Below are 27,467 nucleotides of genomic sequence, written 5' to 3'. Positions count from 1 at the left end.
CTCAAGACTGCAAACTCTCAACTGGAGTGCATCCAATCTGTTTTAAGTCATGTCTGTCTCAGTGGTATATTAGTGTAGAGGCCGTGTCCCACGCAACATATTGCCACTCCCGAAATGGATATGTTAATCTTCCAGATCCATTATGATCCAGTGCATAATCTGGAACATCAGGAGTAGTTCGTACCTGGCTATTATCATTTTGAACGACATTTTCATTGTCATTATGAAGTGAAAAATGAAGATTGCAGAAACTTTATCAACTCATCTTTAGACTAACATCCATGCACCCATCTGTTTATAACTTCATGAGGCATCTGGCAGAGCAACTGGCATACGAGCCAAAAATAATTACGAGTTATTAATTTATTGTGCAGCCTCTCCTGCTGTCCTGAATTTGTATCTCTACGCTTCTTATGTATCAGCAGGCTATTTTTCTCAGGCTGTGAGATTCTTTAATTCTTCTATCACACTTTACCACAAAAATACTTTCCATGCTTCATCTATTTATAGGTTTTGGTTTCTGAGTAATATAATGACACTACATATTCTTTATCACACATCCCTGAGGTTTATACTACTATGACTACTAATATGAGTGAACTTAGGGTTAAAACCCCGGTGCATGATATGTCATGTCTGATCATTAATAAAAATGACCAGTTTTGCATATTACACATTAAGTTTCTTCTTATCACTATCACTATTGAGCAGACATAGACACCTTTATTAGGTATCTGATGCACCCTGATAAAATACTTCTTTTTTTGTGTGTTATCACAACAGTGTACATTTCATTATTTAATACCCCAGACAGAATACAAAATGTGGAAATGTTCCCAGAAAGCAGCAGGCGTCAGAACTACAAACAGTATCAGCGGTATTATTTTAAGTTCAGGATTTGCTTTTCAATTACCAGATCAAAATATGCACAAATATATTTGAACTGAGTCTGCATATCTAATCAAGTGCAACAACAACAACAACAACAACAACAAATATTCCCCAACAGCAATCCTTTGAGAGTCACAAATGTTGGAGTCACTCATTTTCAGCAGCTGCTCTGATGCTTTGTATGTACGAACAAAAATGCCCTGTAAAGGAGATTTGTGCCACAGACATGCTTAAGAGTAATACGTATAAAAATTAAGAAACTGTTTTATAAGTACAAGGAAGGAAGAAAAAAGAAGAAGAAATGCCTGAGGAGCTGCTAGCAACAGCCAAGAGAACAATTATTTAAAATTATTTCAAGGTCTACTGCGTGGGATTTAATGGCATCTGGTTGTGAGGTGGCAGAATGCAGCCAACTCCACAGCCCTCGTGTCATCCTCCCCTGCTCTGGCTGCTGATGCAATGATGTAATCATGCTAATGTCAAAAACACAAGAGGCCCACTCTGGAGCTGCTGCTTGATTCCTCTGCAAAGATGTGGCTGACCCCACTGAAGACAGCCCACTCCCTCTGTGGATATAAAAGACTCATTTTGTGTTGGTAAAACACAATCATTTGCATAGTAATGCGATATACCAAAGAAAACAGGATATTGTACCACATTTTTCCTTCCTTTTAATTTTTGATGGAATTATTTCACTTTGCTTCACTGATTAGCGATGACAATTACCTGAAATATTACATAATAGTATTCATTGAGTATATTAGCTTTGAGGATCATTTCAATTCTTGAAATATTTCATTTTGGTATTTATTAATATGTACCGTAAGCAGACAAAGAATCATTTTGAGAAGAAAATCAGGCACTCTGGCTTTTACTCCCAATTTCTAGAAGCAACTCTTTTTTTCTTTTTGTTGCAGCAAACTGTTTTAAAGGAGATGCTAAATCTAATTGTGTGTATCAAGAAACTCTGGTGGTGAAAAGAATCATATTCAAGGCCAAACTTTTCTTTCTATGAAACTCCAATTTCCTCCAGTAAATATGACGGAATCCACCGACTCCTCTGGAAAATACCAAAGTTTTCTAATGGCTAATGGCTAAAAATGTTATAGCCATTAATTCCTTCTGAGAAACTCTTTGTTTGTGCACAGGGCTGCTTATCGGATAATGAGAAGCAATTAGAGGAGTACTGATGTACTCAATGAAAGCTTTGCTACAGCTTCACAGTCGTAATGGCATTTCACATCACCCAAATAGAATAGATCCAATGCGTTCATGTTACTTTAAAACTATAAGCACTTATGTGTATATAATTATGGGGCAAGTCATTATTCACATCAAACACCCAAACTCACCACATTAGTTTGAAGAAAGCGACATGTGTGCGGTTGGCCTCACTTTATAGAAAAAAAAAACAGTTTTATATGGCCACCACATTCATCAATTTTATTTAAACGGTCATCAATAACACTGATAATGAACATCTAAGTACAAGTTAAAACTTAAACTGACTTCATGAGGACTCGCTGCTTGCTACAGCTTCTTGTTTTTCGAAACAAACCTGTAATGGTGCTCATTCCTCACTCCTGGTTACATAACGGCTCAACTCCTGGAATGACCAGATCGGCATGACATTCGAATGGATTGTTTTATGGTCGATGAACAATCCTCTTCAAACAATTAAAATCTGTTCACAAGTTGAGCTTTTCCTTGTGCCGTTTTTTTAAACCTAATATTTGTTAAGCGGAGACTAACTTAAGCTGTCCCCTATATTGGGAAGCTGTAGCAAGAACAAAATGAATCTTAAATAGGATGCTTTCTGTTGCCTGTTTTGACAAGTGAGACGTTTGACGACAGAGTTATGGGAACTGAAAATGTGGAAAGTCCGGGTGAATAATGAATGAAGTACCTTGACTGAAGAGTCGTAAAAACCTATGGCAGCACCCACGCCCTCCATCAAATCATCAAATCAATAACTTGAATATTAAATACTACTTTTATCCACCGTATAAAATGTTTGCACTGCAGCAATAACATGGAAAAGGGTTGATATGGAAACAAAATAAAAACATATTATTGGAATCTGGATATTTCATATCCTTATATGGAAATGATCATGACACCAAAATGGCACTTTTAAAAACAAACTTTTATTTTTTTTCTCAGTATGTAAAATCATCTTCATTAATTAGTTACTCATATATTAAACATTTTAGAAAAGAAAAAAAAAGACAAGTCATCATTGGACCTAGTCAGAGCCTTTTTTGAGACGACCAGCTGCTCTCGGAAAACAGACAGAGAAAAGGTGTGCTGTTGCTTCGTAGCTAATCCGACCCAATCTCTACACCCCTTCAGTATCTTGCATTAGCTAATGAGATGCAGATCTAAGGCTGGACACTGACTCAGTCATCTTGCAGAAATAAATTAACAGCTTTTCTGCACGTCATGGATTCCATGTCCCCGTCAAAACTACTGACATCAGAGACAAGAAAAAACTAAAACTGCATTCCATAAAGCTAGGCTCCTATTCTGGAGATGTCAAATTAAGATGAAAGTGTAATTTGAGATGAAAGAAATTATTCAGTGATGAAAAAAAACAGAATAAGAGTTAGGAACCCAAACCGTGAATGATGTATGAAATGAAATCAACTATAAAACCCAGATTAAATGCCCACAATTGTTTTGAAAATAACATTTTCAGTAACCAGCTGTGCTGATTTTTTTCAAACATTTCCAAAATACAAAATCCTACAAAATAAAATGTTTTCCCTGCAGTCCCTTAGAATGGCATGCTGTAATGCACATTGATGGATTTCACCAAAGCCTTAAACTTTAATCATAAAATAGTTCCACAGCTCATAGACTGACATCTGGTCTTCTTGTCTTTGATGACTCACTGTAAACTACAATGGCTGTTAAACCTTAACATTGAAGTTAAAATCAGCCTCTCTGCGAGGAGGAAACCTCCCAAAAAGGCAGATTTACCTGTGACCATTTACTGGATGTTCAAGAGACTGGCTTGGAAAGAATACAAAGAATACAAGGCTCTATAGAAAATAACAGAAACGTTCAGGTGCCGCCGTTCAGACAACTCTGAATCCCTGAAGCCTTCAACTTCGGGCAAGTAAGGTGGCGTTCAAGTAAGTCAAACTTCAGTGGGAGTCCAGACACTCTGAGATTTTATCCCTCCGGCTGCAGTAAGAAGCAACCACAGGCGGCTTGCTGGTGGAGCTCCTTATGCTAGACACAGATGGATTTTTGTTTTGGCAAGAGTTTGTATAAAAATGTCATCATGACCATCGGCTTCATTTTCTCCGCAGCGCAGCGTCCTAAAGCGTAGAAGCGCCGTCGCTACCTGGAGGCATCTGGGACAAGTCTCTTGAACCAGCGGCCCACGGCTCCGTCTACTCTAAGCACCAGTGTGACCCCGATCAGCAGGGAAAAGCTGCTCACGAGGAACCCCGATGCTTCAAACATTAACCTGGAAGGAGAAGACATGACGGCCGGCAGGTAAATATAAAAAAAAATGATTGTCTGAAATAGCAACAACAAGCGCAAATATAATGCCATTTCTGCACGACAACGTGTGGAACAGTCTTTGACACCTCCAAGTTATCAACTGAAAAAAATACTAAGACCAAGAACAACTGAAAGTTGTGCCAAGCAATGACTGCATTTGATCTTTTGAGAGACGCCATCTTGACAGAAGTTACTATCTGTGTATGGGTACGCTCGCAGCCAGTTGCTGCAAGCATTCTATGATTTCATGCGTCTGGCAGTTACGACCCATTCAGTCCGCAGTGTGGTGAATTTGAAGGGGCTAATTAATTTCAAACACTTTCATAGTGTATTCATGTTTAAATATAAAATAAAATAAAAACCAGAACACTTCTCCTCCATTCCTCTGGCATCTTCTTCCCCTCTAGGATTGTAATAAACAACCCCATTAAAAACTCTACAGCTACCTCTCCTAGACACTTCCACACCTCCACAGGTACGTCTCTGGCCCAACTGCCTTCCCATTCTTCATCTTCTGCATTGCCTTTCTATTTTCGCCCATCTAATCTTTGTCACTTCCTGGTCCACAACAGGCGCCACTACTACCCTTTGTTCGCTCTCATTTTCCTCATTCATTAATTCCTCTAAATACTTATTCCATCTTCCCAGAACACTACTGGCCTCTGTCAACACCATCACAATCCGATGTCGACCCAAAATGCCCTGGATGGACTTCATATCTTGTCTAAATCTTGAATATCCATTAATATCTCCTAACAGTGATCCTCTACAGAAATACATACCTTTGTTTATGTGCATTAGCAGGTAGAGTAGGTAGTTGCAAACCTCAAAAAAACATTTACTGTTAGTGGGGTTGTGCAAGCTGGAAAATCCATTCAAGTACTTACTTGGGTGCGAAAACTTTCCACACCATGAGGTGTCTCCTGAGGATAGCAGCTGCACAAACTGAAGCAAAGACCTGCAGAAAGATGCACAGATACACGCTGAAGAAACGAGATACAGAAAGACATCGAACAGGGAAACAAACAGAAACATGAATATTACAAAAATGGTGGACTGAGTCCATTTCATAGATATTTTTGGATTTGTGACTGAAAAAAATAAACTCACCATGTAAGAGATAATTCATTTCGTATGTGAATAAGTACAAACTGAATAACAAAGTACCTGTGCTCCCAGGATGAAGAGGTAGCGTGTTGAGAGTTGCAGGAGAGCAGCGCTGAACTGCTGGGGGTTTTCTCTCAGTTTCATCTCCATCACAGCGTCCTCTCCCTCTTCCCCGCACACTCTTCCCCTGCTGCCACGCGCTTCACACACCAGTGGCCAGAACAGTAGCAATGGACAACCCACTGCGGGCGACGGCACATGGACACAAATACAAATCAGTTTTCTTCTTCGACTCATTTTTAGATCAGTTCTATTCTTTTTACATACTTCCCCCCCTGCACAACATTTGCTTGTTTGTGTTTCACGCTTACAACGAAGCACTAATCAATGAGCATTATCAACCAAGCTGAACTCAAATAGCATGTTTTATTTGGCTGTACTGTATGAAATGATGCATCCTTAAAGGACCAATCGTCAGACTTACCTCATATTTAAATACATATGAATATATATACATAAACAATATGCTCATTTCCCTTTTTAGTGATTTCTAACATTAACAGGGCAGTATTTTTGACACCTTACACCAAAGAAAATCACGCATATGTATTGTAGATTATTTCATCACCTTGACAAAGTGTGAAAATCTAAATTTTTACTTAATCTAAAAATGTAGTGTAAAGCGGTGCAACATTATTCAGTACTGCACACATTTCAATTACTTTCTATTTGCTGATCTGTATACATTTATCATATTAGATGCAAAAGCCTAATTCCCTATATGACCATGATTTTTTTTAAATGCCTTTAAACCCACTAATCTTAATACTACCTGCAAATAAGATGTGTGAGGCAAAAGTGTTGAGCGTAACCAGTGAGGCGGGGAGTATATTGCTTGTGTGTCCATGTGGGAATCCCACAAAGGCAGCGTTCCACTGGATGGAGGGGAAGGTGGGGAGGTGACCTGTAGCATGGAAGAACTGAGTGGCAGCCAGAGACCACAGCACTACCGGAATCCATGGCACATTAAAACCACCTTAAAGAAACAATTAGAGGTGGATGAGATATAGCATGTCATAAAAGGGACACAAAAACACACAAGAAAAGATGTGCAATTGTGAGACTCTCACCAGATTGTGTTCCATGCAGGCTACAGAGGGTCGTGGAGGAGGCGTGAATATGCAACAGAGCTCCCATTTGAAGCAGCATCAGGAGGAAGGACAGTGCCATGCCCTCTGGGTGCAAGAGCAACAGGCCGATCCCCAACAGGCCGCAGAGCAGCAGCAAAGGAGCAGAGTAGACGGTCCCGAGGCCGTAAGCCTCCACAGCGGGTCTGCTGCCCACCTCGTTCGCCTCGCTCAGCTCTCCGTCTTCCAGGGAACGGCGCATGCGCTGGTAAATCTGGGGGATGAGGTGGTGCAGCTCAGCTTGGGGACTGATGCCCGTGCTGGCTCGGTAGCGGGGTCGGGGCAGCGATGCACCTCTGGCCGTAGCCGCTGCCCTGGTCTTCACAAACACAGTGAGAGGATCTATCCAGATCAGCAGCAGCCCCAGCCCCAGGAGAAAGAAGGCGCTCCTTGGGAGGACCAGCTGGGCCAGGCTGATCAGTTCAGACAGATTCCGAAAGCTGTCTTCCGAAGTGGCACTAACGGCCCAGTAGAGCCCCAGGCAAACAGCGAGCATTGGTAGGATCCATCGGGCTGTAAACGCCGTCCCCCCTGAGGAGTTGAGGTTACCATAGTGACGGAGGCAGCATCTCAGTAGATATGTCCACACGCCCAGGGAGGAGACAGACAGGACATAATGGAGGTTCTTCAGCTGGTTGTCCTGCAGTCTGGAAAGTGGCGTGAGGAACGGCGACGGCTGGCAAGAGCCTTGTTCTTCCCGGCAGCCATGAAAGGAGAGAGAGAGATAGAGGCTGCCAACGAGCAGCCCCACGCAGGTGAGAAGGGTGCTGCTTTCCTTTCTCAATACCAACGGGGGGGAAGCTGCAGAAGGCAGGAGCCCCGCAGCCTTCAGTGGGTCAGGGCTGGGGGGTGACAGCAGGCCATCCCAGTTGAGACGGATGGGAATGTAGATGGCCAGAGACAACACCAGAAAGGTCACGGCACGGCCTTCTGCAATCACGTAGCTGTCTGAGAGCAGGGAGGCACAACGGAGCAGCGCCACCAAGAGCTGGGGAGCGAGCAGGCAGCCCGGGGTCAGCCAGCTCGCAGACTTGAAGGTTTTACATCCATTTTTTGCTGCAGTGGTAGCTCCGGCCTGCAAAGTCCTCCAGAGGAAAATAAGCTCGGAGCTCAGAGCAGCAGCCGCCAGGCACCACGCCACCTCCACGTAGCCCAGCGTGAGCCGCTGGCCAGCGGCCACAAGAGCACCCGCCATAAGGGCTGCGCTAAGCAGCGCCTTTAATACCGAAACGTTCTCCCTGATCAGCAAATGAGACAGTTCAGAAAGCGTAAAGCACATCAGGCAGGCAAATGCAAGGATGACTAAACCAGCAGCCATCTTGAGTGGGTTGAATTTAGCCCAGGTGGCTCGGCAGGTGTCTCTGACGGAGGCGAGATAGGCCTGCAGGGAGGCGGCCAGCTGTGGCGAAGGCGTTCGGGTCCCTCCGACAGCGGTGAGGTACTCGGAGGAGAGGCGGGAGAATTCATCCTTCAGGTGGGAGAGGCTCTCTGGTGGGATGTCTTTGGCGATGCCAGAGTACGTCTCTAGGAAACGGTTGACCTTCAGAAACAAAATGAGTTAAAAGTAAAAACACAAAATGACTGAACGTGCTCCAGGATATGCCGATTTCTGTAGTAGTCAACAGCGCTTCAGAATAGTACCTGCTTTGCATTGATCCACAGCGCCTCCAGCTGGCTGAGACGTCCACCTACACCGTCTGTATGTCCAAGGGAGGGGAATACAGGCAGGAGAACCTGTCCTAGATTGCTGTATGGGATGGGAACTCCCAGCAGCAGAGCCAGGGTGGGCACCAGGTCTGTCTGAGGTACCACGGTCGGTTCACTCTACAAACAAGAGAAAAGAAATGCAATTAAGAAATTAAGGAAATTAAGATGGACATTTTTAAAGACAGAATTGTGCAGTCAACCATGGACAAAGATGATAACTCTGCTGATATGTTGAGATAAAATTAGCCATTTGCTGTGAAAATAAAAGACACATAAACACACAGTGGTAAACAATCATTTGCATTTTCTATGGTGGTTTATCTGTGCACTGAATCGTGTTTAATAGCATTTCATCTTCTTTGAAAAAGGACCAGGAGACAAATACCGGTATGTCTCCACCAACCATGTATGATATGCAAATCATCTGCTCCATAAACTGCAGGCAGTATTAAATCAGAATCTATATCACACTCTGCATTTAATTTACAAGTATTTAGGAAATCTTAGGTTAAAAATCCAATGTAACCAAATAATTAACCTGCTCTTTATCTTAGTACTTATTTCAGCTAATTCCTCTGTCCTTCTAAACTGTTATTAAATTTAGATTTATGGTTAAACTTGACCAGTTTCAATTCAATCGGATTCGTTTGATTTACACAACTGATGGGAATTAACATGGGAAGATTCGGATGGCCGACGCTGATTCGCTGAAAAGGTTTCTGACTCGGTCTCAATGAGTGAGCAGCTAAACAGCTGATGCTCATTAGCTGAGTCGAGCCAATCAGTTTAGCTGCTTTGTTATTAAGCTGTTATTCACCTTCTCCTCCTTTCCTCTGCTCACATTGTTCCAGTGTTTAGCTATAACCTTTCTGGTTAATATTGAGGCGATTGTTTGTGGTCTTTACCATTTCTCCCACGATGATTGTTGCTAATAATAATAATGATACAGCGTTTAGCCTTTACTGACATATTTTCAACAGTCAGCCTTGATGTTTTGCAGTTCAGCTTCCATTGACCTTTAAATCTGCATGATTTATCTTTAGGTTTTTCAGCAGTCAATGACAAATATTTTCAGCCTTATTTACAAACCTGGTTCAGCTCACAGCATCCACTTGCATGAAGGAAATTTTCTAGTTGTTATCATTACTGTTCTCTGAAACTTTTGTATCAACTAATACGCTGCATTGATAGAGGATTTAATGGAAAAAAAGGATTTGGAATTCATGACATTCTGTTTAATTAATGTTTTGTGGTGTGTCTTGACTTTTTTGGAATACAGTAGAGGTATTAACTACTTATGATTAACTGTGGTTTGAGTGTCTTAAATCTTAATTGTGTCAACATGAATACAGCAAAGCTGATTATATAACCTATTTTTCCTCATGGCAGTATATTATTTATATAATGGATGTGCAGAAACAACTTAATTAGTTAATTGTTAAAGTTTTTCATGTAATAGATGAAAGCTGAACAGGATAAAATGAAGTTGACTTAAATAATATAGACCTTATATACTGTATGTTCACTGGGCAGAAGCCTATATAGCTGAAAACTTGGACTATTTTCAATCATCTCGGGTTAAAAGTGACTTTTTAAAAGTCTGCAAAGCTGACTAACCTGGGAAGAAGGGGGGAAAAGAGAGGAAGGACTGTAGAGGAAGAGCGCTGCGTCGGTCTCCTTCTGACTTTCTCCACCATGATCTCCGCTGTCCGTCATCCCATGATCTCCCATCACCACCAAGAGCGTGTCATTCTCCACACGATCAATGACCGACCTGGAGGAAAATGGCAAGAGATAAATTAGGACTCTGAGGTTTTAATAACTCTTAGGTAGTTTTACTCCTTCAAATCACATTACACTGCACATTGTTTTTTTTTTTTAAACACCTGCAATGAGCTTTTACTGATCCTCGGCACCTCTTACAATCAAAGGTACTTGTTACTGATGTATGTATGGTAATATACACTGTATCAGGACATGATGACTGCAGCCGGGGGATCCTACAACCATGAAATGGTTGCATCAGCTGTGCCGTTTTCTGACCTGATGACTCCATCCATCTGGGTGAGCTTGTCAGCCATGGCCGGGTGGTCAGAGCCAAATCTGTGGCCGCAGTGATCCACGCCGAGGAAATGAGCAACTACAACATCCCAGTCGCCCCCCACCACTGTCAAAACCAACAGCAAGTGGCAGAGAAGAGTCGTGAAGCACAACACAAAATAGACGCTCCTTCACTTGCATTTAAGACAGAGCGAAGTAAAAGAATTGTGGAAATACATACTGGTTGTGTAGAGGTGCTGGAGGATCCCGTTGTCGACCGTATGCAGATCCTTGACATTGAAAGAAGGGAAGGGCAGAGAGCGATGGAACCTTTTCGGAAAAAGACTCTCCCAAGTGTCATCGCCCATGAACACCACTCGTTTGCCTGTGAGGGAACACGCACGTTTATTCAAACGCGTTTTAAAATCGAAGCATTTTGGGTTGTGAAAGCGGATGCTGAAATGACTTCCCCGCTTGAAGTTTCATTTTTTTATTATATCGCTTTTACAGTTCCTGACACGTTGTCCTCTTAAATATTTATAAGAACGAATCAAATGCCCTCAACAGTGGCCCAATGTTACGGAAAATAAGATTTAAACAATAAAATACAATTTGAGTCTCCCACTGCATGTTTGCTGTTGGATAATAAACAATAAAAGATAATATTTTCAACGTTTACCTCCCTCTTCAGTCCTACAGATAACGTCAAGTTATGCAGCCAACTACAAACAACTGAGAATGTGCTCACCAGCATTCCCAAATTGATGGATGAGGTTGTCCTCCAAGATGGCACTGGATGCGAAGTTGTTGCCGACATCCACAAAAGTAGGCAAGGAGCCGGTGGTGAAGCCCTTAATCCTCTGCATGGTGGTCGTAGGCGGATCAGCCCGGAAAGGGTACAGGCGGCAGTGGGAGGGCCTGAATGTGACCATCTCCTCCAGCACAGGAAGCTTGTTTTCAAAGGGTAGGGGCGCCACGTTGTTGGGGTCGAACCGGGTGAAGTCGATCCTCAGAGCGTCGACGATGAGGAGAACAGCCCTGCGGAATCGCGGCCGTGCGTGGCAGAAGTCCCGCAGCTCGTCTGCAGGCTGCAGCACGTCTCCGCAGGTGCTGGTCCGGTTCACCTCCAACCTCACCAACAGGAACCCGCCCACGAACAAGTAGATGCCTACATAGTACACCGAACACAGCCAGAGGAGGAGGGACAGCAAGCGTAGCCCCTTCATCCTACGGCGGAGCAGACATGGCACAAGACAGACAATGATAAATCATTATTTTATCATGATCGTGGTAAAGCATCAGATAAAGAGGATAACACCTGCTGCTGTTCAAGATGCTAAAACTGGTAAAAAAAATAAAATAAAATAAAAATGCAACTTGGGAAAGGTCCAAAATGACAAATTTAAATGGTGGACAATCTGGAGGCTACACAGAAAGCATCAATTCGCGTGAGTCCGGCAACACTTAGGTGCAAACAGTTAACGCTGTTAGCAGGTGCTAGCTCTCCTCCCTGTTGTCACTGACCTTGTAGCAGTCGCGTTTTCGTCCTCTCGATATGTGCGTGTGTGTGGGGGGCGTGATCCGTGCGTTAACTCCACCGGTACAGGTAACTCTCTCAAGGCAGCAAAGAACCACGGCTCACCACGCTCGCCTTCATTGGGGACGCCGGTACAGCATGTCAAGCTGGCTGGCTGGTGGTGACTAGGAACGTTAGCGTGCGTGCACCCAGACGGAACTGTGCGTCGGACCTTTTTCTATGTAACACTGAAGACGCTGACTTACATCCTGAGCCGGAATCTTTAGACAGACACGCCGCTACCACACTTTAGCTGTAAAGTGCTGGGGTGTGTAAACTCAGAAACATTTTACACACACACATTATATATATATATATAGTTGTCATTCCAAGACAATTAAAAATAAATTACTAAACAATAGAAATAATACATGCCGGAAGTCATCAGGGGTATTTTTTTTCTTCTTTGCATACTTTTAAGTAAATGGGAAAGGAATAATCTCATTATTTTAAATATTACTTTTTCTAAAGCAAATGTGCATAAAGTTTTCTCTGGGAGATGGCGGTTTAATGTAAAATGTGTCGACCTGTGAATAAACTATTTTTTTTCACACCATTCATAGGCAACATCACACATGGCAACCTCAAAGTTCCACTGATGCAGTTATCGATGGTGATAAGTCAAATCAGTGCAGCTGCGAACTTCAAAATTAAATCATCCAGTTCCATTTGGGTTGATGTAATAACGCATGCCTCTACAGATCTAATGCACAAAAATAATGACTTACACAAATCTGATACTGCACACTAAGATTTTATTTATGGAAAGTGAGGCTAACGCATGTCGAATCCTGACTTCAATTTCTCCATGTCAGCCTCTCAAAGCCATTAAAATGAGCATTTCTGGCTGACATCTGGTGACAATAACTGAGAATTAGTAATAGTCATTGATTAATTAAAATCATCTTAGAAAAAAATAATTGATTTTCAGAGAACACTAAGACAGACTTCCTGAAAGCTTTTCCCTTCTGATCTGCTTGAGATCATTCTCACAGAGCTGCACCTTGGAGGCTCAATAACTGAAACACAAACTGCTTGTCCTGCCATTTTCAACTTGAAGTTTATTCATAAGGTCTGTTTTCATCAGTCGCTGATGATTCATTTGCAAGCTTGACGCTGTTCTCCTCCACTGCTTCTGGTGCCGACTTTAAGCTCGTCTTCGCCAGCGTTCCATAAATGGCCATAGCCTGAGTGTGAGAAAAGAGGAAACTCAAAACACTTTTGTAGCAACACAAGAAAACAAAAACCATAAAGACACTCTCTCTGATGACATTTCAAATCCAAAATGTAAATGAGGAAATACCTGAGAGACCATTCCGCTCATGTCACCGGTATTGGTGGGCAGAAGAATGGTGTTGGACTCTTTGGCAAGGTTGGAGAAGGCAGAGACGTACTGCTCGGCCACCGTTAAAGAGGCTGCGGCGTTTCCATTCTGAACAAAACGCAATGAAAATGGTGAGAACTGGAAAACCTGTAATCACGGTTATCTGAAAAGAAATAAAAAAGGCTTATCCTTACCCGCTCCGTCAGAGCCGCTGACAAAAGACGAATAGCTTTTGATTTCGCCTCTGCTTTGGCCAAAACTGCCTGCGCCTCACCTGAAGGGAAAATCATCAATTGGAAATATTATTAGCAATTTTTTTTTTACTTCAAGTGAAATCCCCACATACAGCAGCAGAAATAGAAGCAGATAACATTTGTCCTTTGAAGCACAGCAGCTACATTAATGCTTCAGATATAAAACAACTGGACTAGATCTGCAGGTGCACCCACCAGCAGCTTCATTTATCTTCTCTGCTTTTTCCCCCTCCGAGGCCAGAATCTGGGCTTGTTTACGACCCTCTGCGATGTTAATGGCCGATTCCCTCGTCCCCTCAGACTCCAGTACTGTGGCTCTCTTCTTGCGCTCAGCCTCCACCTACAGGGTTGTAATAAACACTGTTTAGAATGAAAGAAAGTTCTATTAATTCATCCAGCATGGGGAAATTATACATACAGGCCCCGAAATGAATGGGGTTTATTGTGAAAAGCTTTTGTGGTGCGAGTGTGCTTCCTTCCATCACAATTGACTGATGTGAGCGATGTCTGAGGTCTGCACATTGTGTGAGTGGTTACTGCCATCTTGTGCCTGCACACAAATTCTTTTTTTATCCTCAAGAGCTGTTTGTAAGTTCTTTTCAATGATGCAAACAGGAGCTTGTGTTCTAGCACCACATGTTTGAGCATCAAATAATCCACAGTGGACAATTGAAAACATAATAATGATCAAATCGGAACACAGCAATATGTGTATTTGTGTATCAGTAAGAGTAGGAGATGTTTTACTCGCTTGAGATAAATATAATTCTAGGAATACAAGATGGGTTGCAGCCATGAGAGCATCTCTGCTTTAGATCAGCTGTAAGGTATTATCAAAGACTCCTACCTAACTTCATGTTTCAAGTGATTGTGGTAACAAAAGATGCTAAAGAATAAGAGTGAGTGCACAATCTGCTTCCTGTGTGTAACCCAGATAGTAAAATTGCGGTATTTTGTGTAAAAGCTTTGAGCAGCAACAATTTCGTTCTCCCATGTGGTCTAGGCTGCCTAGTCTTGAACCAAATCAAATTGGAAATACATTCTGATTGCCCCACCTGCATCTGCATGGATTCTTTAACACGAGGCGGAACATGAATATCCTTGATTTCATAGCGGAGGCAACGGATTCCCCATTCATCAGAAGCCTGGTTGATGGAGTGAACGATGTTGGCGTTGAGAGACTCCCGCTCCTTTAAAATGAAAGCAAATAAATAAATAAAAAAAGTTGTGACCGCACTTACGATTCACGTTGTGAGAACAAATACGAGACAGAGCGGCGGCTTGTCATTACTCTGAACACTTTGTCCAGCGTGAGTTTGCCCAATTCTGAGCGCATGGTGGTCTGTGCCAACTGTGTGACAGCATACTCCGGATCCTCAACGCCATAACTGGCCTGGGAACAAGCACAAGTTGTTTCACGAGATAAAACTGACATTTGTGTGGCTTTGATCTGAATATCGCACCAGAGCGGTGCAGATAGTCTGCAATGATTAACAGCGTACCTTAAAGGGGTCGAGGATCCTTAAATAAAGAACTCCGTCAATCTGTAGCGTGACGTTATCTGAAACGCACCATTCACTCATTTAAAATCAACTCCGGCGGCACATTGCTGAGAACGTGACACCATAATGGCACCTTACCGAGAGACACTGCGGACTGCTCCGGGACATCAATGACAATCTCTTTGAGACTTTGCACATAACGAATTCTGTCGAGAACAGGTATGAGGAAGTTTAAGCCCTACGAAACATGAAAAGGTTATTGAGCGTTGGATGTTCTCTTCTGTAACGGACGACACCAGTGCTCTTTGAGCAGGGATCTTCAGAGGTTTTAAGGTGATACCGGCTCTAAGATTCGGTGGAATCGGCCCATTCTCTCAACCACCCAGGCTTCCTGTTGGGGCACAAACAAGACCACAGTGTTCATGGGCAGAGTGGATGCCCATCGCTGCTGGGCTGGCGTAACCCACAACCTCGGCCCGGTCCTCTGGGTTTGCTATAGAGACACAAAATAAAAAAAAGAAAGAAAAACACATCCAGAGTGTCGCTTTTCAGCTTCACGAAGGCATATTTTTCAAAACAATGGTAACGGATTTTAAATCATTTATTTTGCTGCAGAGAGGGCTGAAACTCACAGCAGATATCACATTTGTGTCTTAATAAATGTAACCGCTAAAGCTTAAAAATATATAACTCAGGGCGCAGTGGTTAGCGCTGTTGCCTCACAGCAAGGAGGACGCGGGTTCGAATCCGACTTGTTCGCATGTTCTCCCCGTGTTCTGCGTGGGTTCTCTCCGGGTTCTCCGGCTTCCTCCCAAAAACATGCATCTTAGGCGGATTGGTGACGCTGAATTGCCGCGACCCGGTGAACGAATGAATGAATGAACTCAGTATGCGACTGTATTTAATTCCTCCATTACGTCTCTGCATAGATCGAAGCGCGTTAGTGTCTGTCTCGCTAACTTAGCAATGCCTTCCTGATGAAAGGAGTCCCCGCGACATCGATTATCAACGCCATCTTCAGCGACGCTTGTAAACGTTCAGTCAGTGAATTAGCGCGATGATCGCGGCTTTACTACCTGCAGGAGAGCCCCGCCGGCGCGACACAGCGTCCGCAGCATCGATTACTAAAGACAAAAGTCACTGCAAAAAGAAAGTTCAGCTTATAAACGGTACTCGAACCACACTCTGTACTCGTATCTGACCCTAATCCGGAAATGAAAGTTACATCAGTGGTGCACCAGTGAATATTCCGGGGGATACACGAGCGACGCGCTATGGTTCCGCTGCCACAATATCAGAACAGCGCCGACAACTATTATCACATTTTTTAGTTTTCTGCGCTTTTTATACATACATACATACATACATACACACATACATACATACATACATACATACATACATACATACATACATACATACATACATACATACAGTTACTGACAGGACCCACTGTCATTACAGCAGCGGAGCGCTGTTGGTGTTCCTAAATTGAAGGTCCGTAATCGATAGATATTACTCGGATTGACCAAATTCGAAGTTGTTGCTCGTGTTTATATCGTGACTGTTCAAGAGGCACATGGGTCATATAATCACGAGGACAAAATAAAAAGTAAAACGCTGAGAATTCAGCTATATGTATATATTATATATATGCAGCGGCCTTTTACTTATGATTATTATTTATTTATTTTGTAAAAAGGAGTTATTAAACGTGACCGGCCAAAACACACGGCGAACGTCCAAATGATAAAGACAACAGATATGAAAATAGTCGTTTTAAAAACATTTACACCTCAGAAGAAAGCAATCAAATGTGTGGGGATACTGCACTGATAAACTGGTAACTAATTGGTGAATAAGATTAAACTAATAAAGCGGGAACAATTAGGTGTTGAAAAATGATGAAGTATTTCTCATTCACAACAATACAACTTGCGTGAAAACGTAGTCTATAAAGTATTTAGAATGTTGTTTTATTTTTACAAGCAATAAAAACAATAAACAAATATAATGTCTCCAAAAGCCACTACAAATGAAACGTTCACTGTCCCGAAAGACAACAGGTGTCTATTGAACGCGTCACCTGTTTCCTCATCCGAACCGTCTAGCGATTGGTCGGACATTCATCACATACCCCGCCCTCAAACGCTGTCCTGTATTCTGATTGGGTGTGTCGGACGCCAGTGACACGTGCTTCTCCCCCGACCCGCCCTCCCTCGATGCCCTCTGAGGCTGTCCGTCAGTCCGGCGAGCTTGTGAGAGTTTTAAATAATGCTGTGGCCGTGGAATGGCGGCCGCCGCTCTCTGCCCGGCGGCGGAACTCCTGTGAACATCGAGTCGGAACCAAAACACAGCGTGAAATATAACTGGCGTGTAACAATGACAGAGTGAATCTCCGCCCGCTCAACAGACAGTGTCAAAGTGCTGGATTATCCCCCCCTTGCCATGTCGTTACTGTGTGTCAGAGGTGAGTTTTAATTTCATTTTAATTTCTTAATGTAATTAAAAACAGGTGTGTTGGATTTAAACTTGAAAACAACTATATGTTGTGTTCTGTTTGGTGATGGCAATGAGCAGGTTTTATAGCAGGAGGTGTGCTTAACTTTTCTGAAAACTGGAAAGCAGCAACATTTTTCCTGTCGTGTTTTTATTTTATATATATATATATATATATATATATATTACGCTTATTAAGATTAATGAACACAAGTTTGAAGTTGTGTTCTGAACCAGGACACAAAGTGAAACACTGAGATTTCCATGCTTTGCCATGCCAGCTGTTTCTGACCCGAGCTGGACAGAGATCTGAGGTTTAAAGCGATGAGGAGAAAACAGTTCAGGTTAGAATAGTTCAGAGATAAGTGCTGAAATCTATGAAACCAACTGATTTATAGGTGATGAAAAACGCTATTTAATATAAAAAAAATTCACATGCAACTATCTGCTTTGATAAAACGAAAGCTTAGTGATAATGCGAATGGAAATAATACGGAAGCAGTCGTATTGGAATCACACAAACTCAATCAATGATAAACTATCTGAGATTTATCTTGAATGCTATTATCCAATCCATATATATATATATATATATATATATATATATAGACACACACACCAGAAAACTTAAATGAGTACACCAGAAAATGAAAATGAGTACACAAGATAGTACAGTACAGTACAATAAGTGACTTCTTTCAAAACATGGTAAAAGTTAATCCAAAAAATGGGAGGGCAATCCCTGCGGCTCAAGCATCATTCACTGCAGGAAAGCAGCTTATGCAATATGCGGTGTCTGTGCCCAGCAGTTTGGTACGGTGCTGCCAGGAGGAGGTGAAAGGCTAGAGAATCATGTCATCATTTCATGTCATAATTTATTTCAAGCTTTAAGTACAGAGCATTATCTCCTAAATGACTTTGTCATCACAGACATTGTTGTAAAGATGACACTTTTATTTGTTTGTTTGTTTTGCATGAAGAAGTCTGGAGTGGCAGAGAAGTATGTCAGAGTAGTTCAGGACATGTAGGACAGCAGTGAAGTGTGCAGTAGGAGTAACGGGGGAGTTTAGTGTAGAGGTGGGATGCACCAGGGATCAGATCTGAGCCCCTTTTTGTTTGCCATGGTGATGGATCGACTAACAGATGAGGTGAGACAGGAAGCTCCTTGGGATATGATGTTTGCAGATGACACTGTGGTCTGCAGTGAGAGCAGGTAGAGGAGGATTTAGAGAAGTGGAGGTCTGCTCTAGAAAAGAGAGGAATGAAGGTGAGCAGGAGTAAAACAGGGAAGTTACAAGGAATAGACTTTAAGAAGAGGGAGTAATTATCTCAAGCAGAAAACCTCCTCTCATTTGGGTTCGCTGTGATAAATAGAGATGAGCTGTTCTTTTTGTTGTGCTTCAACGTCGCTGACAGCATTGACTCCACCATCTTGTATTTTGAATTCAAATGTTGAATTCAAAAGGCAGTTGGGATTTCAGGCCTTGCTTCTCATCACAGAGAGACATGACCAATGTCAAATAGCAACCTGCAACTGCTCTTTCTTCAAACCCCTCCCCCTCGTGCTTATGCAATCAGGCAAACACCTTCTGTCATGATCTTGCCTTTCCCAAAGTGCCTTAGCAAATGTTCAAGTGTCAGTCCTCACCTCTCAGATATGCAGATATTCAACAACAGTGGAGACCTATTCCAAAACGATCCTTCTCGTTCTTGTGTCGACCCCCAGACCACCTGCAGGGGTTTATCTCTATCACTCGTCACCAAGGAGGTTCAGTAATGACTCTATTTATCTGAACGTTGGCAACATTCGGCCAAAATTGCTTGATGGATATCCATGAAACTTGTTGAAGCAGTTGGACACACGGAGGAAAAGAATCCAGTGAAGTTTGCAGGGGTTCTAGATAGAGTGGTGGCTCTGGGATGTGTTTCATGTGCGAACCATTATACCTGTCATTTTCCTTAAAAAAAAAGTCATGGATTTTCATGAAACGTAAATCACAAGTAAACATTTTAGGATTGAAACATTTTGGGAATTTTCTGCCCAGTGGAGCAGAAACGGACTCTCCTTGAACGGCTTCCCCCCCCCCCCCCCCCCCCAGCAATAAAAGTACCGTAGTCGATGGAGCAAAGTTCTCGATGCATGTTTTCATGGAGAAATGAACTAAATAGAAATGAATGCAACAGGTGGGTACATTGGTTAGTGGCTTGTCTTTCCTAAATGTCAGTTTCATATACAATTATAAAAAGCAGTACATAAGTGCAGATCATTATTTACCACTTATTATATGTTTGGACAGTTTGATTATATCCTATGGGGATATACTAAAATCATTGTAGATATTCCCTAATATATAGAGCAAACAGGACACTGTAGTGATCATGAGTCAGGGCACAAACATTTGAAAGGGAAAGATTTGAAGTTTGCCCCAATGTTATCTTCCAATGAATAGTTTTATTCAAAATGAGGCGTCGCTTGTAGAACGTGCACGCTCACCACTTAGATGCAAGCAGAAGAGCTTAATGTGACTCGTCCTCTGAAAGCCCAGGTTGACGGTGTTGCTTTTATTGATTGCTAATTGGGATGTTTCATCTCCATGGCGATGGTTTTACGCAACAAGAAGAGTGGTTGCCCTCACAATTGGACATGTGTGGGAGACTCCTGCTGTGGATTAGGGGGAGGGCTGACAGGAAACGTGGCTCGGATGGACCCTTTCATGCTGCAGGATTAGAGGCGTCGGATGCAGACACACGATCGCTTCGGTGGCACGGAATGTGGTATTTCCTGACACTGGAGAGCGACGCGTGGAAAACAACAGAAACATACATTTTCATGGATTCCGAGCGCAGTCGCCAGGCAAGGCAAGAGCCCACATGTTATTTTAAAGGATGCTCTTGTAGCAACAGTCATTCTTGGTCTGAAGTAACTCACATGGTGGACAGAGGATGATGATGATGATGTCTAATCATCAAAGCGATTGAGAAATGAATCATTTTAGCACTAAACATCAGTGGCAGTGAAAGGTCGCTATGCTGTATCACTTTATAATCGATTGGTGCTGGCAGAGTTATTGCCAACTCATCATAGATGATGCTGAGTGTGTTTTCATGTATCGCTGAACCTTTTGTTGACTGATTCATTTTCGTTTTACTGCTCCACCGGTGAAAACGATAAGAGTAGAAGCAGCAACGTGATGAACCTCTGAACGACTCTGGAGAGAGTTCAAGTCAGTAACAACTGCCTCAACAGCACACTTCCTAATCTCTCTTCGGTCGACTAAATAGGTTAGGTTGGTATGGAAGGTAATTTGATAAAGGATGAGAATCGGAGACATTGCACTGAGATTAGTAGAAGAGCAGTTGGGCTGAGCGAATGTAGCGAGCAGAATAGTGGAATTATGAGGGGAAGAGGCAGCGATGGAGAGCGAGCGCTTAGAGATTGAGGCAGTAATCCCCTGGCCATCTGTTGCTTTCTCTCTCTCTCTCTCTCTCTCTCTCTCTCTCTCTCTCTCTCTCTCTCTCTCTCTCTCACACACACACACATCCTGTTTGTGCTCTCCTGCCTTCTATCAGACCTTCCACTGATGATTTGCTCTAAACCTTGTCCATGTCTTTTAAAACCCACAAAACGTCTTTGACTGGAGTCCCAGGTCGGCTCATCAGGATGTAAAAGCGTTGGAAACAAAGTCACTCAACTGTGTTAACTTAACTTCATTTGGTCTTTTATTGAGCATTCTGCAGCAAAGATTTGCAAGACGGTCCAAATTTGCTGAGATTTGATTGAATGGCCTGAAATTCAAAACATGCACGCTCGTATAAGCACGTTTGAATTTTGCGGCAGATTGATCAAATGGAAAGAAAAACAAGACGAGATGAACAAGAAGCAGTAGCTTGAAAGGGTAATGGTGCAACTAGCTCTGACAAATGGTGAGCTAAATGGCCCCTCTAGCCTTGGAGTGGCCAGGACAGAACATGATAGCATCAGTTTCCACCATAATGGCCCCCTGGTTTGTTTCCTTCAGCCGAGTGTCCCACAACCATAAATCACATTATGCAAATTAATACATAAGATCTCTGTGCGGCCCGTTTGCCCCAGCGTCAGAACCTTATGGGAAAATGTCCGCCGTTTCCTCTCCACCTCATAGTGAAGCGTGTAGAAAACAGGAAATACTTCAGAAGTCGTGGCACTTTTTTTCTGGAGATCTGAAAAGCTAGCACTGAGGGAGGTTAAAAAGAAGAAGAAGTTTTTTTGTACTTTAGTGGATATTTGTGGGTGGTGTTTCAGCTTTGGACAGACTCAGGTGAACACATACTTCTTTGTCCCAGTTGTTTTAACATGCACAGTAAAGAGGACGGGGAACGTCGGATGAAAATATGAGCACATCGTCTGTGCCTCCATCATCCCGTCCCGCCCATCTGTCCTCTCAGGCTCTAGAGATTTAGTAGGATGCATGCCTGAACACACACAACTCTCCCACAGCAATCACAATTAATCCCCTCCAAAGCGCTTCACAATCCCATAACCATTATTATAGAAGTATCAAGGGGTCAGAGGAGGTTGAAAAACACAGCGAAAAACACCCGCAAGTGTTTTCCACTTGAACTACAGTATTTTCCTGAAGGAGATGGGAAGTGTATCCGGGTGCTACTTTATTTTTACACTCTCAACTCATTCAACTTGGTATTCTGATGCTGATCAGAACTTTCAATGCATGCTTTTTTTTTTATATACCACTTTGGATCTCAGGTTATGAACTTCTCAAAGCCCCACTAAGGGAGATGGAAGTCTTCTGAGATCTTTCTAATACGGGATTATTATTCCAGAGGGTTTAATCGATTGTATGCACTTGTATTTGGAAGGTTTATCCATCAGGAGTTTACATAATGGGGGGGGGGGGGGGGGTGTAAACTACACAGTGGGCATGATTATAGATGGTGAGTTGTGATGATTTTGTGCATCATAAAACCATGGCAACAGGAATGTTCTTGTTCATTAATGAAAATTTCACTCGCCAAAACAAAGCTGATCTGCGTGTGAAGTATTCCTGCTCTACATCAAATGGCCGTCATGAGTTACTGACTCACGGCTTAAATAGCAGGAGATCCGATCTGTTATTATCAGATCACATTTCAGTAGCTTTACTTTTTCCTTTTAATCTCTATTCAAACTGTCCCAGTCATTGTTTTCATTTTGTCTTGCAGTGAAAAAGGCCAAACTCCAAGGACCACCAGGTGAGTACCGGTACTTGTGCGTCACGTTTACTCGCTTTGCATCACCGGTCTTCAGTCTGGTCTCTCCCTCCCTCCCTCCCTCCCTCTCCCATCGTCCAAAGGTTCGGCGGTATGAAGACTAACCCTGTCCCTGTCCTCCATTGCATTTAGGGAACAGCAAGCCATATGTTTGCAGTTCATATTTACATTTATTTGGAAGTCAGGGGCTGCTAAATCCAAAATCCCATCACCTCCACCTTTACAAACGCCTCCAGGGTTCATCCTCACGCCTTCCTCTAGACCCTGTGACGTTTGCGTCAGTGTGGTAGTAAGAGACAATTGACAATTAACACTCATTCACAGCCCCCCCCCCCCCCCCCCCCACCGTGTCTTGAGGATAATTTGTAAATGGAATTTTCCAGCAAATCTCTGCATTTTTGCAGCATTTTATTCTTTGTGTACTTCCTCGACCGTTCTGTATTTTTTTTCCAGCTTCTTCTTTGGGTCTTTTCTTCGCAGCTCTGTTGTTATTAGCTCTCGATTGTCTGCTAATACCGGCTGCCTGCCCTCCTCCCTTCCCTGAGCCACGTCGCATGTGACACCTGTCCCAGAGCAAACATCAGGGTTAATTCGTTTAATCCATTCATCTTCCGCAGGACAAATGTAAACATCAGTCTCTTTTGTTGCTGCATGGCAAGTACTTTGGATTTGTTTTTGATGGTCTATCATGAGCTCCAAAGTTTATGATCATTCTGTAAATATTCATAGATCTGCTACGATTGAGTGGAGTGAAAGGAGAAGGGACTTTTATGTGCTTTTATTTTAACACATTCGATTATTTATTTGCAAGTTCACGCTGCTCCTGGTGCGGAATCTGATTCCTTTTTTTTACTCGGGCATGTATAGCAATACATTTTTGCGTTGTGATATCGATGTTAAAGCCGATAAGAACTAACAACCTGCTCAATCAAGTCTTTCAAGGAAGTTGAAATCTCCTGTTCGAAACATGATATATCAACAAACACAAAGTCAACTGACGTTCCTCTGCGCTAAAGTAAAAGGGAGGCGTCAGATTACTGTAGTACTACAATGGGCCTGTGGGTACTGTAATAGCTGTCTTTTTATATTAAATATGCATTAACTTAATCTTATCTCAATTCTCATTTTCTACTGGAAAACGATGTCCTTTATTGAAAAGTGATCCTTCAGGTTCGAGGAACTGATTCTTTTTTCCCCTCTCTGATAACAATCACTTCCTCTGCACAGGAAAGAATGTGAAGGAAGGAAGGGACATTTTTGTCAGTGCTGGTTTGTCCTTCTGCCTTTTTAGGAGGGTTCCATTAACAACCTAAAGATTGATGGCTGGCAGTAGGGTTGGACTTTTGACAGCTATAACAGGAAATATTTAATGTTGATACTGTAGAGCCGTAATCATTCGAGCATGTCGGGGGAGTTGTTTGGCCTTGGTGGAGATATGAAGAGTCCTCAGAGTTTACGTAAGGCTGTGAGGTGTGTTTGTCATTCCCTGGAACTCCGTGTTCAAGAATATTTCTATAGACATTGGAAATGAAGGTGACCTTAGATGGGCCAGTGACGTTTCCCCTGATCGCCACAGGAAACCGAGGGCTCTGACATTGCTCTGTTTAAATTGATATCTGTGTCTCCATGACACATATCTGAGTTATGCTGCTCACATCATGTTCTAAAGTCTGATGGAGGACCTCCTCACCAATCAGCCTCAGCTGAGGCAATATTCCAGGCAATATCGATGAGTGGTTTGCATTTGAAATGGCAACCTGCCAACAGATTAAGAAGCCTATAGAGCAGGGAGGAAAATGTGGACTTACGGTACTTTAACCACAAACAGGAAAAGTAGCCTGCATTCACGCGGAGGAAGCGGTCTCCTCTGGGCCTCACCCTATGACCTGAGCTGGGCCTGTGGTCATGGCTCACACTGGGAGGATGGCTGCTGCTTTCAGACTGAGTCACATTGGCAGGCATTGCTTGATCTTCATTTATGTCCTGTCAGTGGAATATTTGTAAGAATCCACCTGTGTCAACTGTGTATTGTTCTCATTGCGTCATTGAGTTGCATTTACTTATCTGGCTGCTGTGTTACCAGCTATGTGCAGAGTAAATGTTTCAATATGTTGCCAAGGTAACGAAGAAAATCTTTGTTTAGTGTGGTCAGCTGATCAGTCAACAAAGGAGCAGCTGATGCCTTACTTTCATTTCCCATACGCCCATATGTGTGTGTGTGTGTGTGTGTGTGTTGGGGGGGGGGATGTACTACATTCATTTGTTTACTTTAGCAAAAGGCTGAATGAAGAATAGTTGAGTTGAAATAATACAAAATACTTGTATGCTGACTTTTCAAGAGATTTCAAGATTTATTTTCACCCCGACCTCCAAAGAAAAATCTTCAAAAGCTACGGATCGAGATCCAGAAGAATCGGCCGTTACTGAAAGTGATGCTTTTTGTGAAGAACTTCTAAACTAATAATTAAATCAATGTGACTCCAATTTCTAAAGGTTTGTCTTCATGGTTAAGGAATCTAAAAATATAGATAAAATAAATGCGGGGCCATTCTTTTTGTGTAAATCACAGTAAAGGGGGACTGGGGGTGCTTGGCAGAGGTCAGTCTCTACGGGTGCTTTTCTAGTTGAACATGGTCTGACTGAAACCAGTACGCTCTCAATGCATCCAGACCAGCTTCAAAAGAGCTCCAGCAGTGATATTTCCTATAAAAATGGCCACTTGTCACATTGAATCTTTGCTTCAGGATCGCGGTCGCAAAAGCTGCCTTCATCTGTGACCTGAGCGAATTTCATGTTCAGTTTTCATTGTCAGGTCAAGCGGAGACCTTTTGAGCGGTATTAAGAGGTCAGGGGTGAGGTCCACTCCATTGCGTCATCAGCAGATCTGCTTCCTTTGCTGTGCACATTTAGAGGGGGGGATGTTTGACATCAAGAGAAGCTGCAGGTGACGGTGTGGGAGAGACATAACAGGCGCAGTCGGCTCCAGTGCTTCCATCGGCTGCATGGATTGGCTTTCTTTGGATTAACAGGGTCAGTGTGCTGCTCTGCCTGGCCTGGCTCGCCTCAGCATCATGAGGACAGGAGATGTGTCTGTTTGTTTGTTTTTCTCTCTCAGAGGAGCACTGGTTGTTGTTGTTTTTCACCTTCCCAGAGTCCAAGCAGAACTGGCCCTGGTTGGTTCCATCAGTTGATCATCTGACCTGCTTCCTGTATTCTTTTAAAATGTTCAACTTCACAGTGTTGAAAATGTTGTGGTGAAAGCACTGTCTGGACACTCATTCATTCATTTCTACACACATAATTCTTTCTTCATCGTGCCCCCCCCCCCCTTCCCCGTTTGTTTCAGACAAGTTCAACACGTACGTGACGCTGAAGGTGCAGAATGTCAAAAGCACAACAATCACCGTGCGGGGGGAGCAGCCCTGCTGGGAACAGGATTTCATGTTGTAAGTTATCAAACACAGACTCGGTGGTGCCATGCTGGAGGATTTATTGATCTACAGTAGTTCAATTTGAATTACTGTACTTTAATCTCCAGCTATAATAAATGTCAAGTTCATCGTAGACTAAGCGTCCTACTGGAACCTCACGTTGGAGAAGAAAAGATATTCATCGATGACACATAAATGACCGACAACTCGGTGAAGCCGGATCGCCAGGAATATCTAGAAATAAATGATCCAGGAGCTCTGAGACTAATTTATTGGAAATCTTTCGTCTATCTTGGTGTACAGCTGCTGCTCAATTCCTCCTAGCAATTTATTATTTTAGTTTAATTTCCTCATGGTACTTTCCCTGATAAAGGTATCTATGGCAACAACAGGGCCGACGCGTTGTTGCATGTGTGTCATTGTTTGTCTTTTGTTCACTCCCTCATTGCAACACTGTTTGCTTTTCCAGGCCTTCATCCTTCTGCTGTCCGTTAATGATGCGTCAGCTACGTCTAAAGGCGGCTCGGTAACATCTGTTAATTAAGCAAAGGTCCATTGAATGATAAATGTCATGACTCGCCTTCAGTAAAACCTGACAAATGGGGATTCCAAATTTCCCAACGTTAGCTAAATGTGTCGTTTTAATTTTCATGGGTTGTAACCTTAACAGTCTCTCAGGCCATTTACATGTTTATAAAGAAAATTGTAAGTGAAAATAAAGTTTTCCCATTGGGTAATTCAAATAAAAGTTCAAATATTAACAACCAAATCCATAGAATTGGAATTGATTAAGCAGCAGTGACTTCTGCCAGTTCACAAACAAACCACAACCTTTTTTGTAATTTTCTTCTGGATCAAATAAACATCAATACTTGTCCTTTGTCTTGGTGTTACGTCGGCACATTTGATTATCTTCAGACAGAACTAAGTTACCTGTGTCCCTCCTGCTTTGTTTACTACACTAAATTATTATTATTGTTGAAATGTATATATATTTGCTTTAGGAGTTTTTAATTAAGCCTTTGTATTTCAGAATTATTTTAAGTGGAATTGAAACCCTTTCTGAGAGACACAGTACATTTTAAGATTAACGACTACCTCAGATGACTGTTAAAAAGCGAATTCCATTTACCGTAGTTAGAAAACAGGATTAATTTAGTGACGATGCGTTAGTGTTTTGTGAATG

General features: G+C 42.6%; 3 protein-coding genes across 3 annotated transcripts in view; 1 reads left to right on the top strand and 2 right to left on the bottom strand.

The window, feature by feature from the left end:
• Window positions 1-4,239: 4,239 nt before the first annotated feature.
• LOC137913993 (GPI ethanolamine phosphate transferase 3-like) lies at window positions 4,240-11,674 on the bottom strand. Its single transcript, XM_068757612.1, has 10 exons — window positions 11,197-11,674; window positions 10,690-10,833; window positions 10,452-10,575; window positions 10,026-10,182; window positions 8,343-8,525; window positions 6,645-8,241; window positions 6,347-6,550; window positions 5,575-5,756; window positions 5,295-5,365; window positions 4,240-4,369 (listed from the first exon to the last, which is right to left on the bottom strand). Exons 1-10 carry the CDS (start codon window positions 11,672-11,674, stop codon window positions 4,240-4,242), a joined length of 3,270 nt encoding a protein of 1,089 aa, XP_068613713.1.
• A 1,096-nt stretch (window positions 11,675-12,770) lies between these two features.
• LOC137913992 (stomatin-like protein 2, mitochondrial) lies at window positions 12,771-16,222 on the bottom strand. The gene is made up of 10 exons (XM_068757611.1): window positions 16,181-16,222; window positions 15,445-15,597; window positions 15,243-15,342; window positions 15,105-15,163; window positions 14,894-14,995; window positions 14,658-14,792; window positions 13,798-13,942; window positions 13,543-13,622; window positions 13,328-13,456; window positions 12,771-13,211 (listed from the first exon to the last, which is right to left on the bottom strand). The coding sequence occupies exons 1-10, from the start codon at window positions 16,220-16,222 to the stop codon at window positions 13,086-13,088; spliced, it is 1,071 nt and encodes a 356-aa protein (XP_068613712.1). The 3' UTR covers window positions 12,771-13,085.
• A 1,330-nt stretch (window positions 16,223-17,552) lies between these two features.
• LOC137913995 (protein unc-13 homolog B-like) overlaps window positions 17,553-27,467 on the top strand; it is a 46,686-nt gene continuing 36,771 nt past the window's right edge. Inside the window, exons 1-3 of the mRNA XM_068757615.1 lie at window positions 17,553-17,574; window positions 22,803-22,832; window positions 26,197-26,296. Of these exons, the coding sequence (XP_068613716.1) occupies window positions 17,553-17,574; window positions 22,803-22,832; window positions 26,197-26,296 (152 nt within the window). The remainder of the gene's footprint in view (window positions 17,575-22,802; window positions 22,833-26,196; window positions 26,297-27,467) is intronic.

The sequence above is a fragment of the Brachionichthys hirsutus genome, unplaced genomic scaffold, assembly GCF_040956055.1.
Source record: "Brachionichthys hirsutus isolate HB-005 unplaced genomic scaffold, CSIRO-AGI_Bhir_v1 contig_646, whole genome shotgun sequence".
NCBI lineage: Eukaryota > Metazoa > Chordata > Actinopteri > Lophiiformes > Brachionichthyidae > Brachionichthys > Brachionichthys hirsutus.
This window is presented reverse-complemented; position numbering and strand designations above follow the sequence as displayed.